This window comes from Bufo bufo, chromosome 4 (genome assembly GCF_905171765.1).
Source record: "Bufo bufo chromosome 4, aBufBuf1.1, whole genome shotgun sequence".
Taxonomy (NCBI): domain Eukaryota; kingdom Metazoa; phylum Chordata; class Amphibia; order Anura; family Bufonidae; genus Bufo; species Bufo bufo.
The window spans coordinates 249,945,480-249,972,766 of NC_053392.1; the positions used below are offsets into that span (position 1 = coordinate 249,945,480).

General features: G+C 44.5%; 1 protein-coding gene across 4 annotated transcripts in view; it reads right to left on the reverse strand.

Moving 5' to 3' along the window:
• Nucleotides 1-27,287, reverse strand: part of ARMC9 (armadillo repeat containing 9) — a 154,196-nt gene that overhangs the window by 99,037 nt on the left and 27,872 nt on the right. For all 4 annotated transcript variants that reach the window (XM_040428453.1, XM_040428451.1, XM_040428452.1 and 1 more), the window contains 5 exons: nt 26,469-26,624; nt 21,295-21,387; nt 19,527-19,551; nt 10,717-10,868; nt 6,027-6,125 (listed from right to left, as the gene is read on the reverse strand). In XM_040428453.1, the coding sequence (XP_040284387.1) occupies nt 6,027-6,125; nt 10,717-10,868; nt 19,527-19,551; nt 21,295-21,387; nt 26,469-26,624 (525 nt within the window). The remainder of the gene's footprint in view (nt 1-6,026; nt 6,126-10,716; nt 10,869-19,526; nt 19,552-21,294; nt 21,388-26,468; nt 26,625-27,287) is intronic.

Genomic DNA, 27,287 nt, shown 5'->3' on the forward strand with positions numbered 1-27,287 from the left:
AAGCCAGTTACAGTCCAGTCTACATGTTTCGGATCAGAGACCATAGCGATCCTTCCTCATGACATACACATACTGAGGAGGGGGTTGGATATATAGCGCCTCCACTTAAAAGCAGGTGGACGCACTAAGTACAAACCCCTCCTTCAAATGAAATTGACAACATGTGCTAAAAAGCATGGTTGATTAAAACAAAAGAACACACACAAGTCATGGATCAAAAATTCTATAATGTAATATCAGGTCATGTTTCCGATTGAGTCCACTAGGTGTAGTGGACCACATTTTAAAGATCCAAAAGGACTCACGATTCAAAAGCTTCTTCTTGTAATCACCACCCCTAGGCGGTGAAGTAACCCTTTCCAGGCCTTGCACTGTTAAACCCTCTGTGTTGCCACCATGCACCACTGAGAAATACAGGCTGACTGCAGACACAGCCCTGGCATGTGAATGAGGGATGTCAGAGATGTGCCTGCACAGTATACCAACCAATATACTGGAGGGAACAGAGGGTGCATGAGATACAATACACCACATGAGTGCTGTTACAGTTGATGTATTGTTTGATGGAAAAACAGATTCATGGCAGAGGAAAAAACTTCCTTGCCAGGTCGCATATAAGAGCAACACGTACAAATTTTATGCCCATATTTGTAGCTTCCGAGAAAACGCAACACACTGAAGAGGCTCGTGCCCCCTCAGAATACAAAGAGGGGCAGAGTCTGTTGCCCAGTGTGGGCGCTCTACAGGCTGAGCACAAGATGAAAAAACGGCGTGCAGGACGTAAACATTCCAAAGGGAGGTCGATATCCCTCACGCAACAGGAGAATGAGATGAATATCCAGGTCTTTAATCTTTCCGCAAATTCATTTTCCCCGTCTTGTCAGGCGGACATTTATTATAGATCTAAATAGATTTGCACGGGGCTTGACTGTGAAAAAACATTTTGCGGACTGTCAGGATTCCACCCCAGCCCTCTCCAACGAGCCCACCTTGCCTATGTGTAATGCTGATGTAGTCTGCTTTGATGAGTCACGCCATTCACCTGTGTCCTCTTTTTCTTTTCAAGAATTGTCCAATTTATCTTTTTTACAGCAATCCCGTACTATTCCTGATTTCGATCCGGGCAGTGATTTTGCACACAAGTTCACTGCTCATAACCCTGGGTTTTACCCCATTCATTCACGCACCCCAGGGGATAGGCAATCGCCTAGGGCAACTTTATTTAACAACCTGTCATATACAGAGCGACAAGCCCTGTCCGAACTCGAGTCAATGCCCGACATTTCTATTAAATCGGCTGATAAGGGGGGAGCAGTGGTCATCCTGGATAAAGCTATCGATAAGTTACAAAATGTATTAATGCTAGAAGACACCTCTGTTTATGAGGAGCTTCCAGGTGATCCCACTCCCCTCTTTCAGCAACAAACACAATGCCTCTTGGAGAAGGGATTGGAAAATGGTTATTTGGATCAACGTCAAAGCGATTTTATTTTTGTCCAATTTCCAGTGATCCCCATTTTCCACTCCCTTCCCAAGATACACAAGGGAGATTTCCTCCTTCCATGCGTCCTATTGTGTCGGGCATTGGCTCGTTCTCCGAACATCTCTCAGCCTGGGTTGACTCTCTGCTGCAGCCACTGGAGCAGGAAATACCTGGTTTCCTACAAGACACCAGGAGTGTTCTACAGGCTTTTCATAGCCTGAAGTGGGAGCCACGTTTTGCATGGATCACTGCAGACGTGACTTCCCTGTACACCGTCATTCCACATGACTTGGCTGTACGGGCATTACGCTGGTTTCTTGCTGTATATTCAGATTTTTCAACCCCCTTCCAGGGCTACGTGTGCGATGTGGTTCTTTTCCTATTAAAACACAACTTTTTCATGTTCAATGACAGGTTTTTCCTGCAATTGTCGGGAGTTTCCATGGGAGCCAAATTCTCCCCCTCCCTGGCCAATGTGTACATGCATTTTTATTCTCCCGGACCAATCCCTGGGCATCCTCGCTGGAGTGGTATGGCCGTTACATCGACGACCTGCTGTTCATATGGTCGGGCGATGTGGCGACCATACCACTCTTTTAGGAGTTTTTGAATTGCAATGTGTGCAATTTGAAATTTACTGTGCACTCGCATGCTACTTACATTTCTTTCTTGGACTTGTCTCTGGAGGGCGACGAGCGCACTGGTTCAATTAACACCCGCACTTTTCGCAAAGAAACCGCGGGTAATACAACTCTCCATGCGGCATCTTGTCATCCTCCCCATGTTGCTAAAAATATCCCTACGGGTGAGTTTATTCGCATCAGACGAAACCGCCCTCAGGATGCAACATGCCGCATGGAGATGCGATCTGCTGCCTTCCGCCTTTCCATGAGACAATATTCCCAGCACAGTTTAGCATGCGCCCAGAAGGAAGCCCTGTCTAGACCCAGACAATCATTATTTACCCACCACAAGCACACACGTCGCTCTGAGAACTCAGATCAGTCACGGCATTCCTTGCCTGCCTGTTTTTGTCACTACTTATAGAGCACAATACTCGCAGATCTGTAATATAGTAAGAAAACACTTACCTGTACTGACAACAGATGACCAATGGCGCAGTGTCTTGAAGGGTGGCATCTTGTGCTCAGCCTGTAGAGCGCCCACACTGGGCAACAGACTCTGCCCCTCTTTGCATTCTGAGGGGGCACGAGCCTCTCCAGTGTGGTTGCGGTTTCTCGGAAGCTACAAATATGGGCATAAAATTTGTACGTGTTGCTCTTATATGCGACCTGGCAAGGAAGTTTTTTCCTATGCCATGAACCTGTTTTTCTATCAAACAATACATCAACTGTAACAGCACTCACGTGGTGTATTGTATCTCATGTACCCTCTGTTCCCTCCAGTACATTGGCTGCACCACCAATGGCCTTAAGGTTAGACTGTGCAGGCACATCTCTGCCAGGAATGTGTCTGCAGTCGGCCTGCATTTTTCAGTGGTGCATGGCGGTGACACAGAGGGTTTAACAGTGCAAGGCCTGGAAAGGGTTACTTCACCGCCTAGGGGTGGTAATTACAAGAAGAAGCTTTTGAATCGCGAGTTCTTTTGGATCTTTAAAATGGGGTCCACTACACCAAGCGGACTCAATCGGAAACATGACCTGATATTACATTATTGAATTTTTGATCCATGACTTGTGTGTTCTTTTGTTTTAATCAATCATGCTTTTTAGCTCATGTTGTCAATTTCATTTGAAGGAGGGGCTTGTAGTTAGTGCGTCCACCTGCTTTCAAGTGGAGGCGCTATATATCCGACCCCCTCCTCAGTATGTGTATGTCATGAGGAAGGATCGCTATGGTCTCTGATCCGAAACATGTAGACTGGAGTGTAACTGGCTTTTATCTGCACTGAAAAATAAAGGTAACATTTTAACCGAGCTGGACCTTTTTCTCTTTTTACTCAAGTAACGCTGTGGTTCTTGGCGTGGTCCGTGCTTGGTGTGACAGGGTTTGAGCACGCCTATACTCTCTCTTTGCCTACCTTTGTTTTATTTAGCATGAGGCCATCAGAAATCATATGATGAGTATTAGCTAGGAAAGTCATAGGTTTAGCTGCCACAAATGTCTTTATAGTCTACACTAAACCTCAACCCCAATCATAAATCAATTATCTGAAGGTTTTTCGGTAGGAGATCCTGTAAGGAGATATTTTATACTGTGCTTTATGAAGATATGGAAATGGTATGACTCAGATTAGGTTAGCCTACAAATAACTAAGGCCTATAAGTAACCAAAATGTTTACAGCAATCAGTATTAAAACCGCCTTAGGGTCCATTCACACGTCCGTAGTGTATTGCAGATCCGCAATACACCCGGCCGGCACCCCCCATAGAACTGCCTATTCTTGTCCGCAATTGCGGACAAGAATAGGACATGTTCTATTTTTTTTGCGGAGCCGCGCCCCGAAAGTTCAGGGCCAAAGCCCGGAAGTTCAGGGCCAAAGCCCGGAAGTTCAGGGCCAAAGCCCGGAAGTTCAGGGCCAAAGCCCGGAAGTTCAGGGCCAAAGCCCGGAAGTTCAGGGCCAAAGCCCGGAAGTTCAGGGCCAAAGCCCGGAAGTTCAGGGCCAAAGCCCGGAAGTTCAGGGCCAAAGCCCGGAAGTTCAGGGCCAAAGCCCAGAAGTTCAGGGCCAAAGCCCAGAAGTTCAGGGCTGCGCTCCAGAAATGCGGATGAGGAGAGCACATAGTGTGATCTCCGCATCCATTCCTGCCCCATTGAGAATGAATGGGTCCGCACCCGTTCCAGAAATTGCGGAACGGATGCGGACCCATTTGCGGACGTGTGAATGGACCCTTATAGTGGGTTATAAATGTAAGTGATGAGATGCTGATGCTACAGGCGGCCTGTTAGAAAAGCTTTTGCATCAGAGTCCCTACGATACTTCCTGCACTCCGGAAACACGGGGTTATCATAGGGATTGTGGATCACCTAGCAATCATTGGAATTAGGAGTATTAAGCTAATATGGCAGAGAGTGTCCGTAGACCAGCAGTGGCAAACGTATGGCGCGGGTGGCAGAAGCAGCACTCAGTGCCCCATCTGTGGGAACCCACACACTGGAAAATGCTATGGTGTACCAATATGCCTTAGACTATTCCTGCCATTCATCAGAGCAGGGCGCGCTATGAACAGCATAGGCAGGGCATTGACAGGCTATGGAAGATATACTGTAAGTGGGTTTTGGGTTGCAGTTTGGGCACACGGCCTCTAAACGGTTCGCCACCGCTGCCCTAGACTGTTAAATCCTGGAGGTGCAATCCATCAAAGGAACTAAGGTGCATGTCCCCGAAGTACCGCCACATAGCACATAAGATGCTGGGTGGATTCAAACCCAGAACCCAGCGCTCTAAGGCACTGCTGCTAAACACTGTGCCAATGTGCTGACCACTATACATTACGACAATCAATAAAAGGTGAGTTTTACACTGGGTTATTCTATACTATTGGAAGAGGGATTTAAAAATCACAATGCTGAGTTACTTTTAAAGAGTTGTCCGTGTTCAGAGCTAAACCCGGACATATCCCAGTTTTCACCGATGCAGTCCCTCTGACAAGAGCATCGGAGCATTTCATGTTTTTTCTGGAGATCTGGTGACATACCGGGCTCTCCATGGGTAAAGCTGGGCGGAGGCTTCCGCCTAGTAGTGAGCCCGGTGACATCACCGGCATTAATGGGTGGGCTTTAGCGCTGCCCTAGACTGTACAACGGCTAGGGCAGCGCTAAAGCCCGCCCATCAGTGCCGGTGACATCACAGGGAACACTGCTAGGTGGAAGCCTCCGCCTAGCAGTGTTAAAAACAAACAAACAGCTATTGGCCTGGGCGATACAGCGCAGGGCAAGGGAGAGCATTGGAGCATGAAATGCTCCGATGCTCATATCAGAGGGCCTGCCTGGGTGAAAATGGGGATGTGTCCAGGTTCAGCTCTGAAAAACCCCTTTAAGTTTTGCCTCAGGCTACCTGCACATGGGTGCGGGTAAACACGCAGAAGATCCGCATGATTTCCGTGCGGATTTCTATGCTTTTCTGCACCAAAAACCGCATGTGTTACTTGTGGTTTTTAGTGCGGATTTGACGCAGATCTCATTCTTCATTGCAAAGGGTGAAATCTGCACCAAAATCCGCAAATATAATTGACATGCTGCAGAATTATAAATCCGCACGGCAGGTCAGTTTCCACACAGAAGCAAAGTATACATGAGATTTGTCTAAGCTCAAACACTTTGCTGTCGGGTTTTTCTGCATGAGAAACTAGAATCTACACGGAAAAAACTGAAGCAATCCGTAACGTGTGAAGGCAGCCTAGGGGTAATGTTCTGCTTAGACACTCTTCTTGCAAAATTGAAAATAATAAAACACACAAGTGAAATATAATGGAAAGATAACAGAACCCAATCTGATATTTGCAGCTTCCTAAAGTGAGGAGCCGCAGCAGAGGATCTAGATGGGAGGTGCAGGGGGACATTAGAACAGTCTTATGTACTTACAGTTCCAGGCCTGGTGAAGTCGATGCTCTGAGCTGCGCTCTGCCTCAGCTGGCTGTTAAAAAGTCGCGTGCATACACTCTGTAGATATTCCGGAGTTATCTGAAGGCAGATGAACCACACTTTATGTAGGGAATCAAATTCAACATTTCATTACACTGACACAAGGTAAATGTGTCCTGCTCCCGTAATGGAATTACTGGACTAGATCAGAATATTTACAAGGCTGCGGGGCCTGCGAGAGGTCTCTTCTGGGCAGTTTACTACAGATAGCAGGATCAGGCCTGCAAGAAGATGGCAGGGGATCTGTTGTGTCAGGATTATTTTTTTTAGGACAAAAGTTCATCCATTTTTATAAATGTAAAAATATAAAAAAGTATCATTGACTGTCAATGTTTCGTTTAATTAAAGGGGTATTCCAGTTAGGCCTCATGCACACGACTGTTCAGTTTTTTGCGATCCGCAAACCACGGATCCGCAAAAAATGGAAGCCACCCGTGTGCCTCCCCGCAATTTGCGGAACGGAACGGGCGGCCCATTGTAGACATGCCTATACTTGTCCGCAAAATGGACAAGAATAGGACATGCTATATTTTTATTGCGGGGCCACGGAACGGAGCAGCGGATGCGGACAGCACATGGAGTGGTGTCCGCATCTTTTGCGGCCCCATTGAAGTGAATGGGTCCGCACCCGAGCCGCAAGAACTGCAGCTCGGATGTGGACCACAACAACGGTCGTGTGCATGAGGCCTTATGTAAAGTAATTCTCCATACAACGATAGGGAATAACTATTCAGTGGACCCACCAATGATCACGAGAATGGGGTCTCTGTACCTCGTAGGGGCAGGTCACCCATGAGCACTGCTGCTCCATTGATCTATATGGGAGATCTGAAGACAGCAGAGTACAGTTCTTGGCCATTTCTGGAACTCCTACAGAGATAAATGGAGCAGCAGAACACATGTCCAACCTGCCGCTACATTTATCTAAGGGGGCCCCATGTGATATGGGTTCCTCATTCTCGTAATCCGTGGGGGTCTCAACAGTAGGACCTCCACCTATGTAATAGGTATCCCCTATCCTGCCATGACCAGAATACCCCTTTACATTTTTTTCTACACATATATACAAGAGTCTTTAACAGATCTGAAAGGACAATGTATTAGGCCCTTTTCACATGGCAGTATTGCTGTCAGTATCTGTAAGCCAAAAACGGCAAAGGGTCCACATGTTTCCATTATACTAGTTACTGTTTATACTGTATATGTTCAAGTCCTGGTTTTCTCTTTCATATATGATGAAAATACTCCCCTGTGACAGGGGCCATACAGAGGATGATCTGCTGCCTATCCATCCAGCACCGATTCTCATTATCATGTATGCTACACACAGTAGCAAGATATCTGCAAGCGGGAACGTTTCTACACTCTTTTTTTGACGGGGTATTTCGGTTAGAACAAGTTACCCCCTAGCCACTGGATAGAACTATTAGATCGGTAGGTATCCCAGTGGTCACAGAACTGAGGTCCTGTGCCCCTATATGAATGGAGCAGAATGTAAACCATGCGCACTGGCATTCCACTAATCTCTAAGGGGCTGCCCAATAACGTGCGAGGCCAGGGATGCCCGACCTGCGCCAAGCTATCTCCAGGAGTCCCACAGCCTTTGACTGGAGCAGAGGTGAGCAGAGTGAGATTTAGCTTTGTGGGAAAAGATTCAGTATAAGGTGACTTTTTCCAGCATTTTACTGCACTTGTACATCCCTAACACAACCTTCTAACTGCACAACCTTCTAACTGCACTTGTACATTACTGCACTTGTACATCCCTAACACAACCTTCTAAATGTTCTGCATTCCATTTTACACAGACAACACAACAGCCTGTTGTGAATAATGGTCTGGAGGAGGATTATTTTTACAAGTGTGCCATCTGGTGGATGGATTTAACAGTTCAGCCTTTTCTATCGCATGCCTTGTGTGGTTTAACATTTTCAACTAATACTGCCCCCTGCAGGTCAAATACTTCAAGAACATCAAAAATCTACTGCAATCCCCTCCACTAGAAGGCTGAATGATGATACTACAGGAGCTTATCTGTAATTGATAACCTGCATGGAAAGCACAAAAAATTCAAGTAGAACCCATATAAAGTAACTGAGGGAGCTAAAAATTATACACACACATAAATACTTGAAGAATCAAAAAAGGGATTGGCCTACATCTTAACCCTTTTCGCTGCCAAGGGTATATGGACATTTTGCACTCTGGTAGCCAGGACAATTTTCACAGTTTTGGCATGTACAAATAAACCGTAAATTACAAAAATCTCACGCCGTTCAGTATTCAGCGCAGGCGCTCGCAGGCTGCCAGCTTTCTCACCGCGCCTATGCCGAATACTGAACGGCGCGAGATTTCACCAGAGCACAGGGCTGGCGGACCGATGCGAGCGCTGCCTGGCCCTGTCAATCAGGACCAGGAGGGAGGCGACAAAGGTGGGAGAACGGAGCCTCTAGGAGCAGGAACAACGCCCCCCCCCCCCCCCCCATCCTGCTTCTAGAGGCTAATTAGCATATTAAAAAAGTTATATTTCTGGCGTAGAGAAAAGTAAGAATAAGCTAGTCAGGTTTAGCTGACATTAGCACATGGCTAATGTCAGCTAGCTTAATAGGGTTAAATCTGGTGACAGAAACCCTTTAAACATTTGTGTAATATACTTTATTAGGAAAATAAGTTTCTCCTACTAAAAAACAGGGTGTAAAGAGTCTTCTTAGCAAAGACCTGAATGATGCTAAGGAGCGTCTGTCTTCAGCGTTCTACTGAAGACACCTGTGTGTTACACATCAGATAGGCAGGGTGATGGCCAGTCATAGGGCACATGTACATAGACAGGGTCATCACCGGTATCCCCAGTCCTGCACAATTATGGACATTTCCCTACAATGAGATCATTACATCAGCAGACAGAGTATGGCAACTGTACAAAAATGGCAAAATAAGCATGTTGGAAGCTTTAGCATCTCGCTATTTTGAACCAGATAAAAACCTATTTTTTCCATATCATTCTGCACTCATTACCCCATAATACACAAGTGAAAACAGAATGTTCCAAATCTTTGCTAATTTATTAAAAAGGAAAATCTAAAATCTTGCATTGACAGAAGTATTCAGACCCTTTGAAGGGAACCTGTCACCGGGATTTTGTGTATAGAGCTGGGGACATGGGTTGCTAGATGGCCGCTAGCACATCCGCAATACCCAGTCCCCATAGCTCTGTGTGCTTTTATTGTGTAAGAAAAACGATTTGATACATATGCAAATTAACCTGAGAGGAGTCCTGTACGTGAGATGAGTCAGGGACAGGACTCATCTCAGGTTCATTTGCATATGTATCAAATCGTTTTTTTTCCACAATAAAAGCACACAGAGCTATAGGGACTGGGTATTACGGATGTGCTAGCGGCCATCTAGCAACCCATATCCTCAGCTCTATACACAAAATCCCGGTGACAGGTTCCCTTTAAGGTCAAGTATTCTTGGGTATGACCTGGATTTGGGAATTTTTTGCCATTCTTCTCTGCAGATCCTCTTAAAGGGGTTATCCGAGACAAAAAAAAATAAAAAATGTCCACCATATGCCCGGGCCCCTCACACTGAATCTACTTACCTGGCTCCCCGCGCCGCTCCTGGTCCCCACTCCACTGCTGCTGCTCCCGCGATGCTAGGGAGGCTCGTCACCACCTGCCATTGGCTGCAAGTGAGCACACACCTCTCTAAACAGCCCATTTTTGGGTATCCTTGAAATACACAAGGTTTATTAGGATACCCATGATTTTCTCTTCCTATCCAAACAAAACACTAGTGTAGTTATTAATTTACTATTTCCTCTAACTTTTCTAAATGTGTATGTTGGACTTAAAGGGGTTGTCCAATTTACTTTTAATTTATTTTTATTTTTTTACAGAAAAGGCTGTGGTGCCAGTAAAACAATAATATTAATAATCATAATAAAAACACTCCATATGTTACCTTTACCAGTCCCTTCCAATTCAACACTGCAGCTCCTTTCTCCTCCATGGGTTGAAGTCAATGACCTATCATATACCACTGCAGCCTATCATTGGTATCTACAGTCTTGAGACCAGTGATCTGCTGCAGGCCACAGGCTACCGCCTCTGAAGCCACAACAACACTTCACTGGCTGCAGCAGCAGTATGGGATCTAAGGGGCTGGTGAAACTGAGGGGGGGGGGGGGGGTTATTATTATTTTATTTTTTTACAGTCCCACAGCAGTTTCCCATAAAAAAATAAAAATCAATTAACTCGTACAACTCCAGCAAATCTTACTCCAGGTGAACTGTAAACCAAGGAAGATGATGACGCTGTACACACACAAGAGATATGTTATATATTAAGGCAGCTGTAAATAGAACCCTAACCTTCTTAGGCCTCATGCACACGTTGCCGGGCCGTTCCGTGCATTGGGAACCGCAGACGGTGTGGCTGCCGCAGACGGATGCAGACCTATTTAATTTGAATAGATCCGTCCGCCTCTCGGCATGTTTGCCGTGCTGTGGACGCATCTCCGTCCCGTCCCCATTATAGTAAATGGGGCCAGGGCGAACTTCCGGCCGCACGCATGTTACATCACATTATTTGGTGAAAGGTTTATGAAAAATGGAAGGTTTCTTACCAGCTTTCCATTGACTGTTGCCTCAAGAGAGTCAACGAGCTCGGCGGTGACCCCGATCAGGTTGTGGTAATCAGCCTGCATCTTATTGAAGCGTTTCATGTAGGTGATGGCTCTGTGCTCAGCTTCTGCCAACTGCTGCTGAAACTGCGCCTCTGCAGGGCATAAAAGACGGTCAGGTCAAGTGTTTGCCACGTTTTTCCAAACTCGCAGTAAAGCAGTGGAATAAAGAAGCCTCAAAATCTCAACATAAACACGTAAAGTGATGCAACCAAAATGTAACTTTTACAGTAAAGTCTAAAAATCAGTATGGCGTCTGATAAACTACTATGTACAGAAAAGAAGTCTATGTGTGATAGACAATCCGGTGGAGAGGGGTGCAGTGATGGGAAGCTGTGGGTTTCCTTTGGAGACATTCTTGAATTTGAAACACGTAAGGGTACTTTCACACTGGCGTTTCTGGGTCCGCCTGTGAGATCCGTTTGAGGGCTCTCACAAGCGGCCCCAAACGGATCAGTTCAGCCCCAATGGATTCTGAATGGATAAGGATCCGTCTCCATTCTGCTCTGGCGGCGGACACCAAAACGCTGCTTGCAGCGTTTTGGTGTCCGCCTGGCGGTGCGGAGCCAAACAAATCCGTTCTGACTTACAATGTAGGTCAATGGGGACGGATCAGTTTACATTGACACAAATATGGTGCAATTGTAAACAGATCCGTCCCCCATTGACTTTCAATGTAAGTCAGGACGGATCCGTTTGACTTAGTTAGATTTTTTTTTTGACGGAGTTATGCAGACGGATCCGTACTGAACGGATACCAGCGTTTGCATTTATAGGTGCAGATCCGTCTGTGCAGATACCAGACGGATCCGCACCGAACGCAGGTGTGAAAGTAGCCTTAAAAGGGTTATCTGGGACAGCTAAAAAGGGGGCCTGTGCACCAACATCAAATGGGTAGGGAGACGTGCAGCTTGGCATTTCGCTGATCAGTTGACTTGAGAGACTTGAATGGCAGCTGAAACCAGTAGAGGCTTTTACTTAGAGGTTTTCTGAGATAACACTGCATTATATGTCAGATGATGTCCCTGTAGTATCCCCTCCCCCCCCCTCCAGGTCCAAGGTCACAGATCTAAGCCTGCTTAAAGCCCTGCAGGAAAAACCCCACCCTAAGACAGCATCATTGCTGACATCACATCTACAGGGCAGGGTCCAGGATTATAAGCAGAAAATCACCGTTAAGCTACCTGCACACGTTGCGAATTACGGACGTCTTTCTAGTGCAGAAAAAACGCAGAGTAAGGCCGAATGCACATGGCCGTGGAACACTGACGTGAGCGGTCCGTGGTATCCCGGCCTGGCATCCTGCTGAGAGCAGGAGCGCATGTCATCATTAGTTGCTATGACGCCGTGCGCTTCATGCTTCTGCACTACAGTAATACACTGGTATGATCTATACTGTATTACTGTAGTGCAGCGGCATGAAGCGCACAGTGTCATAGCATCCAATGACGCCGTGCGCTCCTGCTGTCAGCAGGATGCCAGGCCGGGATACCACGGACTGAACACGTCCGTGCTCCAAGGCCGTGTGCATTCGGCCTAATACAGTTCCAAAGTGCATGAGAATAGACTATACTCATTAACACTTTGTGGATTTTTTTCCGCCTGGAAATTTACCTGCCATATGGATTTTCAAATCCGCAGCATGTCAATTATGTTTGCGGTTTTAGCTGCGGATTTCATCTTTTTCAAATGAAGGGTGAGAGCTGCATCAAATCGGCATTAATGCTTTTGGAGTGCAGAAACACCCAGAAATCTGCATGGAAATTCCTGTGAATGATCTGCGTGCTCCTCGGCACCCATGTGCAGGTACCCTCAGAGGCAAGGGCACGGATGATGTGGTGTCTACAAGCCTGGTCAGGCATCAGATGTCGACATGATGTCATCCAGAAAGGGAACCAAAACATCAGATGACTTCAATGGGGAGCAGGAGAACACAGCAGATGAATAGTCACTATCAGTAAGTGATACCGTCTTGTTTCCTGTCAACTGATGATCAGAATTGCAAAAACGGAATACCGCTTTAAGGCGCAGGCAGCTGCAGAAAACAGCTAATCGGTGGGGATTCAGAACCACACCGATCTTATATTGATGACCTAAGGACAGGTCATTAATATCTAAAGGAGTTGAATCTAAAGGAGTTTTTTGGTAAGGCTGCCACAAGGGGGCGCCAACACATGAAATTTTTCAAGGTTAGAAAGATACTAATACACTTTTAGCTGTACAAACACAATACAAAAAATGGGGGGAGGGGGGGGGGGGACATTCATATGTACACCACACGTAAGATTTGCAGCATTAATGATACACAAAACGCTGAATATTAAAGACCAACATTCAACATTTTAAGACCTAAACAATGACAGGATTCATTTATGCCCATCTATGCCATCAGGTCCTGAACAATGAACATTGAAGGACTTGATTCCTGAAGAGGGGCACTTAAGGGTACGGATAATCTAATATACAGTCTGGACACACTTGGGTTCCATCCCATTTTTTTCCCCGTTTTGAAATAAATACACCTCTCAGCACCAGAGATTCAAATTACATGCATCATGGAAGGAGTTAACAAAACTCAATTCACCCGAGCGTCTTCCGAGTCAATGAAAATAAACTGAAAGCCATCAAGTTAGTAAATGCTGGAGTACAGGAAAGTGTACTAGATCTGGAATGCTCCGTAGCCGCATGTATCTGGTTAGAACTAAGGCTACTTTCACACTGGCGTTTCCGTTTCAAGGCTCTCACAAGCGGCCCAAAACGGATCAGGATAAGGATCCGTTCAGAATGCATCAGTTTGGCTGCGTTTGGTCTCCGTTGCGTTTTTTAGGCGGTCACTAAAACGCTGCTTGCAGAGCCAAACGGATCAGTCTAGACTTACAATGTAGTCAATGGGGACGGATCAGTTTTTTGCTGACACAATATGGTGCAATTGAAAACGGATCCGTCCCCCACTGACTTTTAATATAAGTCAAGACGGATCAGTTTTGACGTAGACTTTGTTTTGAATGAATAATGCAAACGGATCCGTTATTAACGGATACAAGCGTTTTCATTATTTGTGCGGATCAGTCTGTGCAGATACAAGACGGATCCGCACAAAACGCAAGTGTGAAAGTAGCCTAAGGGACCAGGGAAAGGGCTTCTCTCTCATAGCACAGGCTTAGTATAGTCAGACAATCAGCAGTGGGGCAGAGCTACACTGCTAGTAAAAGCTGTGCAAGAACCGATGCAAAAATCACACTTTTTTTTTTTTTTTACTAAGAACACACCTAAAACTGGTTTTATGGCAAGGTTTTTATGCACTGCAACATTTGTCACGCAACATTTTTTATAATGGCAGTCTGAGGTGTCGCGCTGCAACATGCGAATGGATTTTCTGCGTCGCAGTATGTTGCATGTTGCAGTGCCTAAAGTTCCTTTAATATGCATGTTTGTCGGGTGATCACATCTTTTAGGCGGCCCTAAAATATTTTTTTTTGTCAGCAGCATATCATCCATTGTAAATAGGGGATGTGCTGGCAACAGTATGCAAACTAAATAGGGGATGAATGATCGTAATAACGATTGTTTGTCAAATCATTTTGAGGGCTTTAAGGGCTCTTTCACACGAGCGGATGCCGTGCGGGTAATCCGCTGTGTGAAAGAATGCCAAGCCCCGTTCCGGACAGCAGAGACACGGAGCGTTAACATGATTGATAATGCTCCGTGCCACTCTGTGACCTTTTTACTACAAAATCACGGTGACAAGAGCCCTATCATCCACTCGTGTGAAAGAGCCCTAACTGTGCGCCAATCAGCTAGTAATTCATTAATATACTGTCACACATTATTTCCCTGACACTGGGCTCTATAAGGCTCCATTCACACGTCCGTGGTGTGTTGCGGACCCGCAACACACCCGCCCGGCACCCCTATAGAAATGCCTATTCTTGTCCGCAAGCTGCGGACAAGAATAGGACATGTTCTATCTTTTGCGGAGCTGCGGACCTGAAGATCGGGGCCGCGCTCCGCAAATGCGGATGCTGATAGCACACTGTGTGCTGTCCGCATCCATTCCGTCCCCATAGAGAATGAATGGGTCCGCACCCATTCCGCAAAATTGCGGAACGGATGCGGACCCATTTGCGGACGTGTGAATGGAGCCTAACAGGAAGTGAAGACTTCTTCCTCCCACTCCGTGCTCATGCTGCAGTGGGCAAGTTGTGTGTGATTCTGCCACTCTGATCTGTTAGGGGCAGATATGTACCTTGGGGCACCTTCACATCGCTGTTTTATGGGCCATGGTTCTTTTGAAAGAAGCTTTCCATTTTCCACCTGCTGGAATTATTCTTATTTTTGACAAGAAATATGCGGATGGAACACGGACTGAACGTACGGCAATGAATTCGTCTTAAGGTCAGAATTTTCCTTGTAACCACGGCATACTTCTCTCCCAACACTGTCTGATAATCATCATTTTAATGTTCCAAAAAGCTGTTTTTTCTCAAACCGTGGCTTGCTTCCCAATAATCTCTTCTTCGCAGACCTAGAAGTTAACTCATTGTCCTCCTCACAGCTAGTCGTGGTGTTGGATCATTTAAAGGGAGAAATGTATGAAACCGACTAATATAAACTTATTACAAGTTTGGCACTGATCTCATTGTAAGGCCTCATGCACACAACCGTTTTTCGGGTCCGCATCCGAGCCGCAGTTTTTGCGGCTCGGGTGCGGACCCATTCACTTCAATGGGGCCGCAAAAGATGCGGACAGCACTCCATGTGCTGTCCGCGTCCTTTGCTCCGTTCCGTGGCCCCGCAAAAAAAATAAAAATAAATAAATAAATAAAAAATATATATATATATATATATATATATATATATATATATATATAAAAATATAAAATCAGTTTTGCAGACAAGAATAGGCATTACTACAATGGGTCGCCCGTTCCGTAAATTGCGCAAGGCATTTTTGCGGACCGCAAAAAAAACGGAACGGTCGTGTGCATGTAGCCTAAAGCGAAGTCCTCTCGTCAGTAACCTTTTCAGTGGAGCACACAGCACTGCTGTCCAACTTGTCCATCAGCCTCCCCCCCTGAAATACGCGGCACATGCGCTAGTTTCCCCATCCACGTTTTCTTTTAATGATGGAGGTGGATGCATGTGTCTGGTCACATGCTCCTCCATCGGTGGCCACGTTCAGGGCAGCAGTAATGTGTGCGGTCTATGGATCAGACTTTAAAGGACAAGCGGGTATTTCTCCACAATGTAAGAACCTGTAATACGTTTATATTAGTAAGCTGCATTCAGTTAAAATAAACATATTAGAATATCTGTAAAACATAGAATGTGCAGATAAGCACGTCAAACATTCTGTAATACATGAAGGCCTCCTGCATTGCCTCAGTTAAATATTTGGCTCCATCTCTAGCAGGTCATGTAAGTATCTTGCAGACAAACCACTTTGTTGAAATAGCCTAGCCTCCATTTACAAAAGCCAGGGAAAACAGAACGAGCCGCAGGTTGTTCCACTACGAAATATTCATTTACTCTGTTGGATCCCGCAAAACATACGTTTTCAATTGGCTTAATTCTTAAAAAATGCTCCCGTGTGGAGATATTCTTCACCTAATTTGTCCAGTTCTGGCAACAAGAAGCCGCCGATTCTTACTATCTGACCTGCAGACCAGCAGTCCCATGTACAAGAGGATCTCAGTGGTCTGAGCTACTGCACACGAGTGACCACCAATTAAGGCTACTTTCACACTCGCGTTTTGGCTTTCCGTTTGTGAGATCCGTTCAGGGCTCTCACAAGCGGTCCGAAACGGATCAGTTTTGCCCTTAAAGCATTCTGAATGGAAAAGGATCCGCTCAGAATGCATCAGTTTGCCTCCGTTCAGTCTCCATTCCGCTCTGGAGTCGGACACCGCTGCCTGCTTGACGAAACTGAGCCAAGCGGATCCGTCCTGGCACACAATGCAAGTCAATGGGGACGGATCCGTTTTCTCTGACACAATAGAAAACAGATCCGTCTCCCATTGACTTTCAATGGAGTTCATGACGGATTAATTTCGGCTATGTTACAGATGATACAAACGGATGCATGCAGTTGTATTATGGTAATAGGTTTGCCATGATGGATCCGCCCTAAACGCAAGTGTGAAAGTAGCCTAAGAATCGGATGGATATTCCAAGAACACCAGGGGGCACAATAACAAGTGTGTAACAGCAATATCTAGACACAGCATTTCTTTTTACGATTTACAATTAAAAACATTTGTTTTGCACAATTTCAGAGTAAAATAAACTGCATTTGGGAGACAACTCCTTTAACAGGCAACAAAATGGCTTCTTTTGCACCCCCACCTGCACTAGAAAAATACTGAACAGTATTTCATGGGTGACTGTGTGCCAACAAAGAAACAGTAGGCATCAGCCGAACTCCGCACATTTATCACCTTCACGAGGCGGATTTCACATAAGCGATGTTTCTGTATGGGTGCTGTCTGAGGTTAGAATGGACAGCACCGGGATTGAACACTGACCCATTGAAATGAACTGGTATCTCCACATGGACAATCACTGGTCCGGGCTGGGAAATCGCAGCATGGTTTGTATTTGTCTTTCCTCAAGACCCAGTCAGTCATTCAAAGTAACGGGTCGTTAGCATGGACATGGACATGGTCATGTGACCACAGCCCAGAACGGAAGATAGGAGAAATAAAGGTAAAAGAAATACACTACAAAATGACAGCTAGCTTCTAATGGAAGTCATCACTTTAAAGAAGGTGCCTGCACCCGTGTGTAGCAGGTGCCATAGCCGCCAGGTTTCTGTTGTTTCAAACAGGGCTAATGTCCCAGGCCTAATGTCTGTCATAGGTCATAAAGGCTGATCTTACACATTTAACCCCTCAAATTCCATGGTCAAATGTGACCATGGCATCTGAGCGGTGAAGATGCGGGAGCCGTGTGCTACAGCGATAGCCTCCCTCAGCTGAGATCGGGGAAGCTGTTACATTACATTGATAGCTCAGACCCTCAAGCAGGCTGCGATACCTATCACTGGTATATTCCAATACAGGCATGCAGATGGCAGCACTGTATTGAAATACATTGAATGAAGTGTTCTGTGAAGGATAAATAAATAGCCATCATAGAGTACAATTGCCAATCTAATTAATGCTGGTTATAGTCACCTAGGGTGACATGAAAAAAACTAAAAAATGTTTTGAACTTTTATATATTTTCTCTTTATAAAATATATATATATATATATATATATATATATATATATATATATATATATATATATATATATATATAGAGAGAGAGAGAGATTTATTTTTAATCACTCCCCCTTCCCAAAAATTAAATTAAAAACCATCATAGGCATTGCCACATCCAAAGACCCCCATACTATTTAAATATAACAAGATTTATCCTATATGGCAAAAGGTGCAATGGAAAAAAAACAAAACTAAATGGCAAATACAATTTTTTTTTTTGTCACTTCACCTTTTTTTTATAAAAAAGTGATCAAAAAGTCACACCTCCATAGACATAAATATAAAAAAGTTATAGGGATTAGAACATGACAATAAAAATAATAAATACATTTTTTACAAAAGTTTATAATTTTTTTTCAGTATTAAAAAAAAAAAAAAAAAATCATACAAGTGGGTTATCGTTGCAATCATACTGAGAATAGAAGTAACTGGTCAGTTTTACCGCATAGGGAATGCCGTAACAAAAAAAAACATAAAACTGTGGCAGAATTGCATTGTGTTTCCCAATTCCACACCATTTGGATTATTTTTCCAGCTCCCCACTACATCATATGCAATATTAAATAGTGCCATTAGAAAGTACTTGTCTCGAGACAAGCTATGGCTCTGTGAAAGCAGGGAGTAAAAAAAACGAAAACGAAAAATAAAAAAAAATCACAGGGTCATCTAGGGGTTAAAGGGGTTCTCTCACTTCAGCAAATAGCATTTATTACATAGAAAAAGTTAATACAAGCCACTTAGGGTACTTTCACACTTGCGGCAGAGTGATCCGGCAATCTGCATGCAACGGACAGCTTTTGTAGACTGATCCGGATGCAGATCTTTCTTACAAATGCATTGCAAGAACGGATCCGTCTCTCCAGACAGATCAGACATTGCGGTATTTTTAATGCCGGATCCGGCACTAATACATTTCTATGTAAATTAATGCCAGATCCAGCAACTGATCCGGTATTTTGGACAGAGATCAAACCGCAGCATGCTGCGGTATTTCCTCCGTCCAAAACGCCGTTCAGTGACTGAACTGAAGACATCCTGAACGGATTTCTCTCCATTCAGAACGCACTAGGATAAAACTGATCAGTTCTTTATAGAGCCCCTAGGACGGAACTCAGTGCCGGAAAAGAAAAACGCTGGTCGTAACCATGGAAACAAGCAGTATATAATGTGATGGAAAAATGAATCCAGCCAGTAAAGGAGACAATATGGATAATCACAATACATTAGTAAGTGCCTTGTATTAACTTCTTCTACATGATAAATGCCACTCGTTTTAAAAGATGTAGATGCAAAGTGGAAAACCCCTTTAAGAATATTTGTCAAACCTGTTCCTTGTGACAAAACCTGTTACAAAAGAGGTTTTACTCTGACGCTGACTGCACTCCTTTTAGATACTTTTCCCCTCTCTTTAATAAGCACAACCAATACGTCTTGAAATATTAGTTCTGTACAGTAAGAAGAAAAACTGAAAATAGACATTGTCCTCACCTTTGCTGTTCTGGCCACTCTCTTTCTGGATTTCGAAACGCTGAGGAAAAGTACTATACAACGTCTAAGGTTCCCTTATCGCCTTTCATCTAGTCTTGGATTATATGTGTATGTTGGACAAGAGCACTTGTTTTCATCTCACAAGTGCAGCCCCTTATATTACTATGTACAGCATGGAAAGCTCTTTGTTCACCACTCTGCAGCTGTATTGTGTCGCCATGTTCCTGCTGAACCAATCTGGCATTACATGAATCGCCACAAGAGCGACATACAGAAAAGACAAGCGCAAACTAACAGGGGAGCGGCGACTTTCAGGGAAGGGCGGGATGTCCCGCTGTCAATCAAGCGGCAGTGGTGACTTCTCCAGCAGTGGGGACAGAATACATATATAAATTGTAACACTGAATATGTTGTATACCTAGAAACTCCAATCTGTCGCATGCACAACTTGCCCTTTAAAGGTGCATATACGTCTGTCAGATGCAGTTCCTACAGGGGCCTCTAACCCTTCCTGCGTCTCCCAGCATTTTACTGCTATCCATCTAGGCAATATATTTGGCTTCAAATTTTGAGGGACTGATAGAAAAGAGTAATTAGACTTGTTAGAGGAGGGGATCATGCTAGAATACTGATAGATCAGGAAGCATTCTGATAAGTTACAGACTAGATTCTGGGATTCTCTTTGTAATAAGTATAGTAAAATGATATAAAAGAGTTCTATGGTTACAATAGGTTACAACTTGGTGCACGATACTAATGTAGTTGGATCCCTTGCATTGATATAGTGATATGGATACTTTGTATTCATCCCTTCTTTGGGCTATATTGGGATAATTTATATAGTTTTCTAGTTTCTGGTTTCTTCTAATTAGCGCTATGTTTCGATGGCTCAGTCCCTACCCAACTGTGGTTTGGGTTAATACTTTATTTTAAGTTATTCATGTCTTCGTAAGGACCCATTCAGATGACCGTAAAGCCACCGTGCCCGTGTTGTGCAATGCAATCGGTACATACCCATTGACTTGAATGGGTCGGCGATATGCAACATACGGTAAAACATAGGACATGTCCTATCTTTTGCGGTGCATAGGCACAGATTGAAAGCCTGCGGAAACACTCGGAAGCCCTTCCGTGGGCTTCTGGGTCTGTACCTCCACATAGCAAGAGATAGGACGTGTCCTGTCTATTGCGGATCGTGGACCCGTTGAGGTCAGTGGGCCTGCACCGCAGCACGGAGTTCACACAGCCGTGCCTGTGTTTTTCGGACCCGCTGTTTGTGGTCCACAACAGAGGTATGTCGGCCGTACGGTTGTCTGAATGGGCTCTTAATGTGATATATTATGACTAACGGACCCACAAAAGGCACCATTACCTGTTACATGCCAATCTAAACTGCCTCAATAAACTCTGACACCTCGTGATGCTGGAAACTTTTAGAAATGTTTTGCAATTGTGTTTCAACAGTCAAATAGAGCTAGGACAGTAGCTGGTAATCATTCCTATTAAATGATTGGTGGGGTGTAGGGTGTTGGACTCCCAACGATCAGCTATCGATGATCCAGAAAACCCCTATAAGAGTCCTGGCAGGAATTAAACATATTTTACCCAGTGTAAGAGCAGCATACATACTTTTATTGTGGAATACTGTTCAAAATGTAAAGCTAAAAGGAGAACATCCTGTAGGTGAAAGTAATAAATAAAATAAATGAAATCCCTTTTGACGATGTAACATTTCTTGCCTCCAGATTCCAAAATTTACAAAGGATACATATAGTGTAACAAGACGAGGAGTACTTCCAGCCTTAAGAGTCATCGATAGGAACTTCTCCAACCTAGACTTTAGCTCAGGAGCCCAAGAACCCTGGGAATAAACCAAAAATATATACATTAGAAACATTTAGCCAAAATTTAGTCAACTAAGGCTACTTTCACACTGGCGTTTTGGCTTTCCGTTTGTGAGATCTGTTCAGGGCTCTCACAAGCGGTCCAAAACGGATCAGTTTTGCCCTAATGCATTCTGAATGGAAAAGGATCCGCTCAGAATGCATCAGTTTGCCTCCGTTCCGTCTCCATTCCGCTTTGGAGGCGGACACCAAATCGCTGCTTGCAGCATTTTAGTGTCCGTCTGACGAAACTGAGCCAAACGGATCCGTTCTGACACACAATGTAAATTAATGGGGACCAATCAGTTTTCTATGAAACCATAGAAAACGGATCCGTCCTCAATTGACTTTCAATGGTGTTCAAGACAGATCCGTCTTGGCTATGTTAAAGATAATACAAACGGAACCGTTCTGAACGGATGCATGCGGTTGTATTATCTGAACGGATCCGTCTGTACAGATCCATGACGGAATGCGAATGTGAAAGTAGCTTAAGAGAGGTCATAGGCCTATCTAACTGGGACAAGGTGCTCAAAAATAAAAATACAGCCACAAAATGGGATATTTTTAAAACCATCCTAAAATCAAATTGTGAGAGGTAGATACATTATGGGAATAAAAGGTTAAGGAACAAGAAAAAAAACCAATGTGGATAAATAGAACTGTAAAGAAAGCAATAAATGACAAAAAGAAAGCATTTATCTCACTAAAACAGGAGGGTCGAGAAGAAGCACTGAAAAACTATAAAAGGAAAAAAATAGAATATGTAAAAAACTAATAAAAGCAGCCAAACTAGAAACCGAGAGATTAATTGCCAAAGAGAGCAAAACTAACCCTAAAATGTTCTTCAATTATATAAATGGTAAAAAGTATAAATCTGAAGGTGTCGGCCCTCTACAGAGTGATGAGGGGGGAGTTGCAGAGAGCGATGAGGAGAAAGCAAAGCTATTAAATATTTTTTCTACACTGTATTCACTGAGGAAAATAAACTGTCAGATCCCCATTAAAAGTGCCCTGTCTGACCCAGGAAGAAGTACATCAGCGACTTAAAAAGATTAAAATAGACAAATCGCCAGGACCAGATGGCATACACCCCCATATCCTAAGAGAATTAAGTAATGTCATAGCCAGACCCTTATTTCTGATATTTAAGGACTCTATACTGACGGAGTGTTCCACAGGATTGGCGCATAGCAAATGTGGTGCCAATATTCAAAATGGGTCCAAAAACAGAGCCCGGAAACTATAGGCCGGTAATTTTAACATCTCTCGTGGGAAAACTGTTTGAAGGTTTTCTAAGAGATGCTATCTTGAAGTACCTCAATGAAAATAAGCAAATAACGCCATATCAGCATGGCTTCATGAGGGATCGGTCATGTCAAACTAATTTAGTTAATCAGTTTCTATGAGGAGGCAAGTTCTAGACTTGACCGCGGCTAATCAATGGATGTCGTATATCTGGACTTATCCAAAGCATTTGACACTGTACCGTATGAAAAGGTTAGTATATAAAATGATAATGCTTGGACTGGGAGAAAACGTCTGTAAGTGGGTAAGTAACTGGCTCAATGATAGAAAACAGAGGGTGGTTATTAACGGTACACACTCAGATTGGGTCACTGTCACTAGTGGAGTACCTCAGGGGTCAGTATTGGGTCCTATTCTCTTCAATATATTTATTAATGATCTTGTAGAAGACTTGCATAGTAAAGTATCAATATGTTCAGATGACACTAAACTGTGTAAAGTAATTAACACTGAAGAGGACAGTATACTGCTACAGATGGATCTGGATAGATTGGAGGCTTGGGCAGAGAAGTGGCAGATGAGGTTTAACACTGACAAATGTAAGGTTATGCACATGGAAAGGAATAATGCAAGTCACCAGTACATACACTGCTCAAAAAAATAAAGGGAACACAAAAATAACACATCCTAGATCTGAATTAATTAAATATTCTTCTGAAATACTTTGTTCTTTACATAGTTGAATGTGCTGACAACAAAATCACAAAAAAAAAAAAAAAAAAAAATGGAAATCAAATTTTTTAACCCATGGAGGTCTGGATTTGGAGTCACCCTCAAAATTAAAGTGGAAAAACACACTACAGGCTGATCCAACTTTGAAGTAATGTCCTTAAAACAAGTCAAAATGAGGCTCAGTAGTGTGTGTGGCCTCCACGTGCCTGTATGACCTCCCTACAACGCCTGTGCATGCTCCTGATGAGGTGGCGGGCGGTCTCCTGAGGGATCTCCTCCCAGACCTGGACTAAAGCACCTGCCAACTCCTGGACAGTCTGTGGTGCAACGTGACATTGGTGGATAGAGCGAGACGTGATGTCCCAGATGTGCTCAATTGGATTCAGGTCTGGGGAATGGGCGGGCCAGTCCATAGCATCAATGCCTTCGTCTTGCAGGAACTGCTGACACACTCCAGCCACATGAGGTCTAGCATTGTCTTGCATTAGGAGGAACCCAGGGCCAACCGCACCAGCATATGGTCTCACAAGGGGTCTGAGGATCTCATCTCGGTACCTAATGGCAGTCAGGCTACCTCTGGCGAGCACATGGAGGGCTGTGCGGCCCTCCAAAGAAATGCCACCCCACACCATTACTGACCTAATGCCAAACCGGTCATGCTGTAGGATGTTGCAGGCAGCAGAAAGTTCTCCACGACGTCTTCAGACTCTGTCACATGTGCTCAGTGTGAACCTGCTTTCATCTGTGAAGAGCACAGGGCGCCAGTGGCGAATTTGCCAATCTTGGTGTTTTCTGGCAAATGCCAAACGTCCTGCACGGTATTGGGCTGTAAGCACAACCCCCACCTGTGGACGTCGGGCCCTCATATCACCCTCATGGAGTCTGTTTCTGACCGTTTGAGCAGACACATGCACATTTGTGGCCTGCTGGAGGTCATTTTGCAGGGCTCTGGCAGTGCTCCTCCTGTTCCTCCTTGCACAAAGGCGGAGGTAGCGGTCCTGCTGCTGGGTTGTTGCCCTCCTACGGCCTCCTCCACGTCTCCTGATGTACTGGCCTGTCTCCTGGTAGCGCCTCCATGCTCTGGACACTACGCTGACAGACACAGCAAACCTTCTTGCCACAGCTCGCATTGATGTGCCATCCTGGATAAGCTGCACTACCTGAGCCACTTGTGTGGGTTGTAGACTCCGTCTCATGCTACCACTAGAGTGAAAGCACCGCCAGCATTCAATAGTGAACAAAACATCAGCCAGGAAGCATAGGAACTGAGAAGTGGTCTGTGGTCACCACCTGCAGAACCACTCCTTTATTGGGGGTGTTTTGCTAATTGCCTATAATTTCCACCTGTTGTCTATCCCATTTGCACAACAGCATGTGAAATTGATTGTCACTCAGTGTTGCTTCCTAAGTGGACAGTTTAATTTCACAGAAGTGTGATTGACTTGGAGTTACATTGTGTTGTTTAAGTGTTCCCTTTATTTTTTTGAGCAGTGTACTAAATGGTAAAACACTGGGTAACACTGACATGGAAAAAGGACCTAGGAATTTTAGTGAACCGCAAACTATGCTGTAAAAACCAGTGTCAGGCAGCTGCTGCCAAGGCCAATAAGAATTGGTTGCATCAAAATGGGCATAGATTAGATGCCCGTGATGAGAACATAGTCCTACCACTTGACAAATCACTAGTCAGACCACACATAGAGTACTTTGTACAGTTCTGGGCTCCTGTGAACAAGGCAGACATAACAGAGCTGGAGAGGGTTCAGAGGAGGGCAACTAAAGTAATAACTGGAATGGGGCAACTACAGTACCCTGAAAGATTATCAACATTAGGGTTATTCACTTTAGAAAAAAAGACGACTGAGGGGAGATCTAATAATATGTATAAATTTATCAGGGGTCAGTACAGAGATCTATCCCATCATCTATTTATCCCCAGGACTGTGACTGTGATGAGGGGACATCCTCTGCGTCTGGAGGAAAGAAGGTTTGTACACAAACATAGAAAAGGGTTCTTTACGGTAAGAGCAGTGAGACTATGGAACTCTCTGCCTGAGGAGGTGGTGATGGTGAGTACAATAAAGGAATTCAAGAGGGGCCTGGATGTATTTCTGGAGTGTAATAATATTACAGGCTATAGCTACTAGAGAGGGGTCGTTGATCCAGGGAGTTATTCTGATTGCCTGATTGGAGTCGGGAAGGAATTTTTTTCCCCTTAAGTGGGGAAAATTGGCTTCTACCTCAGTTTTCTTTTTGCCTTCCTCTGGATCAACTTGCAGGATGACAGGCCGAACTGGGTGGACAAATGTCTTTTTTCGGTCTTATAAACTAACAGCTAGAAAGGAGAGATGAGACATTGCCGTATCGGTAATACTGATGTAAAGGGAATGACACAGGATCAGATGGATGATCTCAGTGTGACAAGCAATGGAATATTGTGTGTAAGGAACTTACATCCCAGACATCACAAACCACCAGTTATCCTCACAAAAGCTCAGTAACCCCACAGATAGCGAGAAGGGGTCTGATGACTCAGTTGAAGGAATGCTGGAAAGCTGAGGATTTAGAAATATGGTTCTGTATAGTGTGCAAGCAATGAATAATGCCTAAACAATAAGGGAGATGGTAGTCGCAAAAAGATACTGCAAAGAACTTCTTTAACTGAATAAGGCTATTGGATTGACGGAACTAGAAGCGCCCATGTTAAAGAAATGGGTTCTGTAAACTAGTATGCGCAGAACATATAAAATACTTAGTATTGGGATGTAATGGCAGGTCCTGGGCAGCAGTTCCTTAAGAGCGACTGTGTACGAGAGGGGGCGCAACAGGTCAAGAGCCTCTACATGCTCTACAAGGAACCTCTCTTGTTCGTTTCCTGCAGTGCTCTGGCCTCATTTCCTAACTGGAGTGCCCATCAGTCATTAGAATACTAATACAACACTAACATCAAGTGACTGGAAAGCCTCTGGCACCCGTGTTATGTAACTATCTGCAATTAGCTTCTCATCCCAGCTAATGGGTATTATTCTAATAGGGCTGCCAGTTCAGTTTCTCTATGCAGTGTACTTCTATTAGTTACCTGGAAAAGGTCTCTGAAGGATGGATGAGCGGCTGGATTAGGAACAAAGGGAAGGGCATAGAATGGAAGGAATTCTGTTGTCTGGCTCAGTGCCGCCCCACTGGTTTCCAAGTAGGTTTTAAAATGAGAAATCCGCTCTTCGCAGTCAGCACGGTCCTATATAGAAACACATTACACATTATGATCTCATGTAAAATATATTGTATGCATTAATAAAATACTACTTCTATAGCGCCGACATTCCGCAGTACTTTACTACATTGTCATTAGGATTACTACTCACTGTCCCCAATGGAGCTCTAGGTTACAGTTTGTCTTTTGAGTGTGGGAGGACAGCCCTGCAAACACGGCGAGAACATACACACTGCATGCAGATTTGACCTAGGACCCTGCAAGGCACCAGTGCTAACCTGTATGGGGGGCTGGAGGGGTGCTAGGGATATTACACACCTTCACCCTGTCTCTGTATGGGTTTAGACATTAAAGGAGTATTCCCATTTTGCTAGGATATGCCATCAACTTCAGATAGAAGCGGGTCCCACATCTGGAACCCATTCTTATTTCAAGAATGGGACCCCGAAAGTGAACAGAGGTCAGCCACGCATGCGCGGCCACCCTCCATTCACCACTATGCGAGTTCTGAAAATAGCATTCTCATAGTGGTGAATGAAGAGGTGGCTGTGCATGCCCAAAGTACTCTCCTTCACTTCGGGGACACCATGCTGGGACCTGCACCTACCTGACAATAATGACATATCCTAGCGATATGTCTTTAGCGTTCATCTTATCTCTCTCCATATCAATTAGAGAGTACACTGC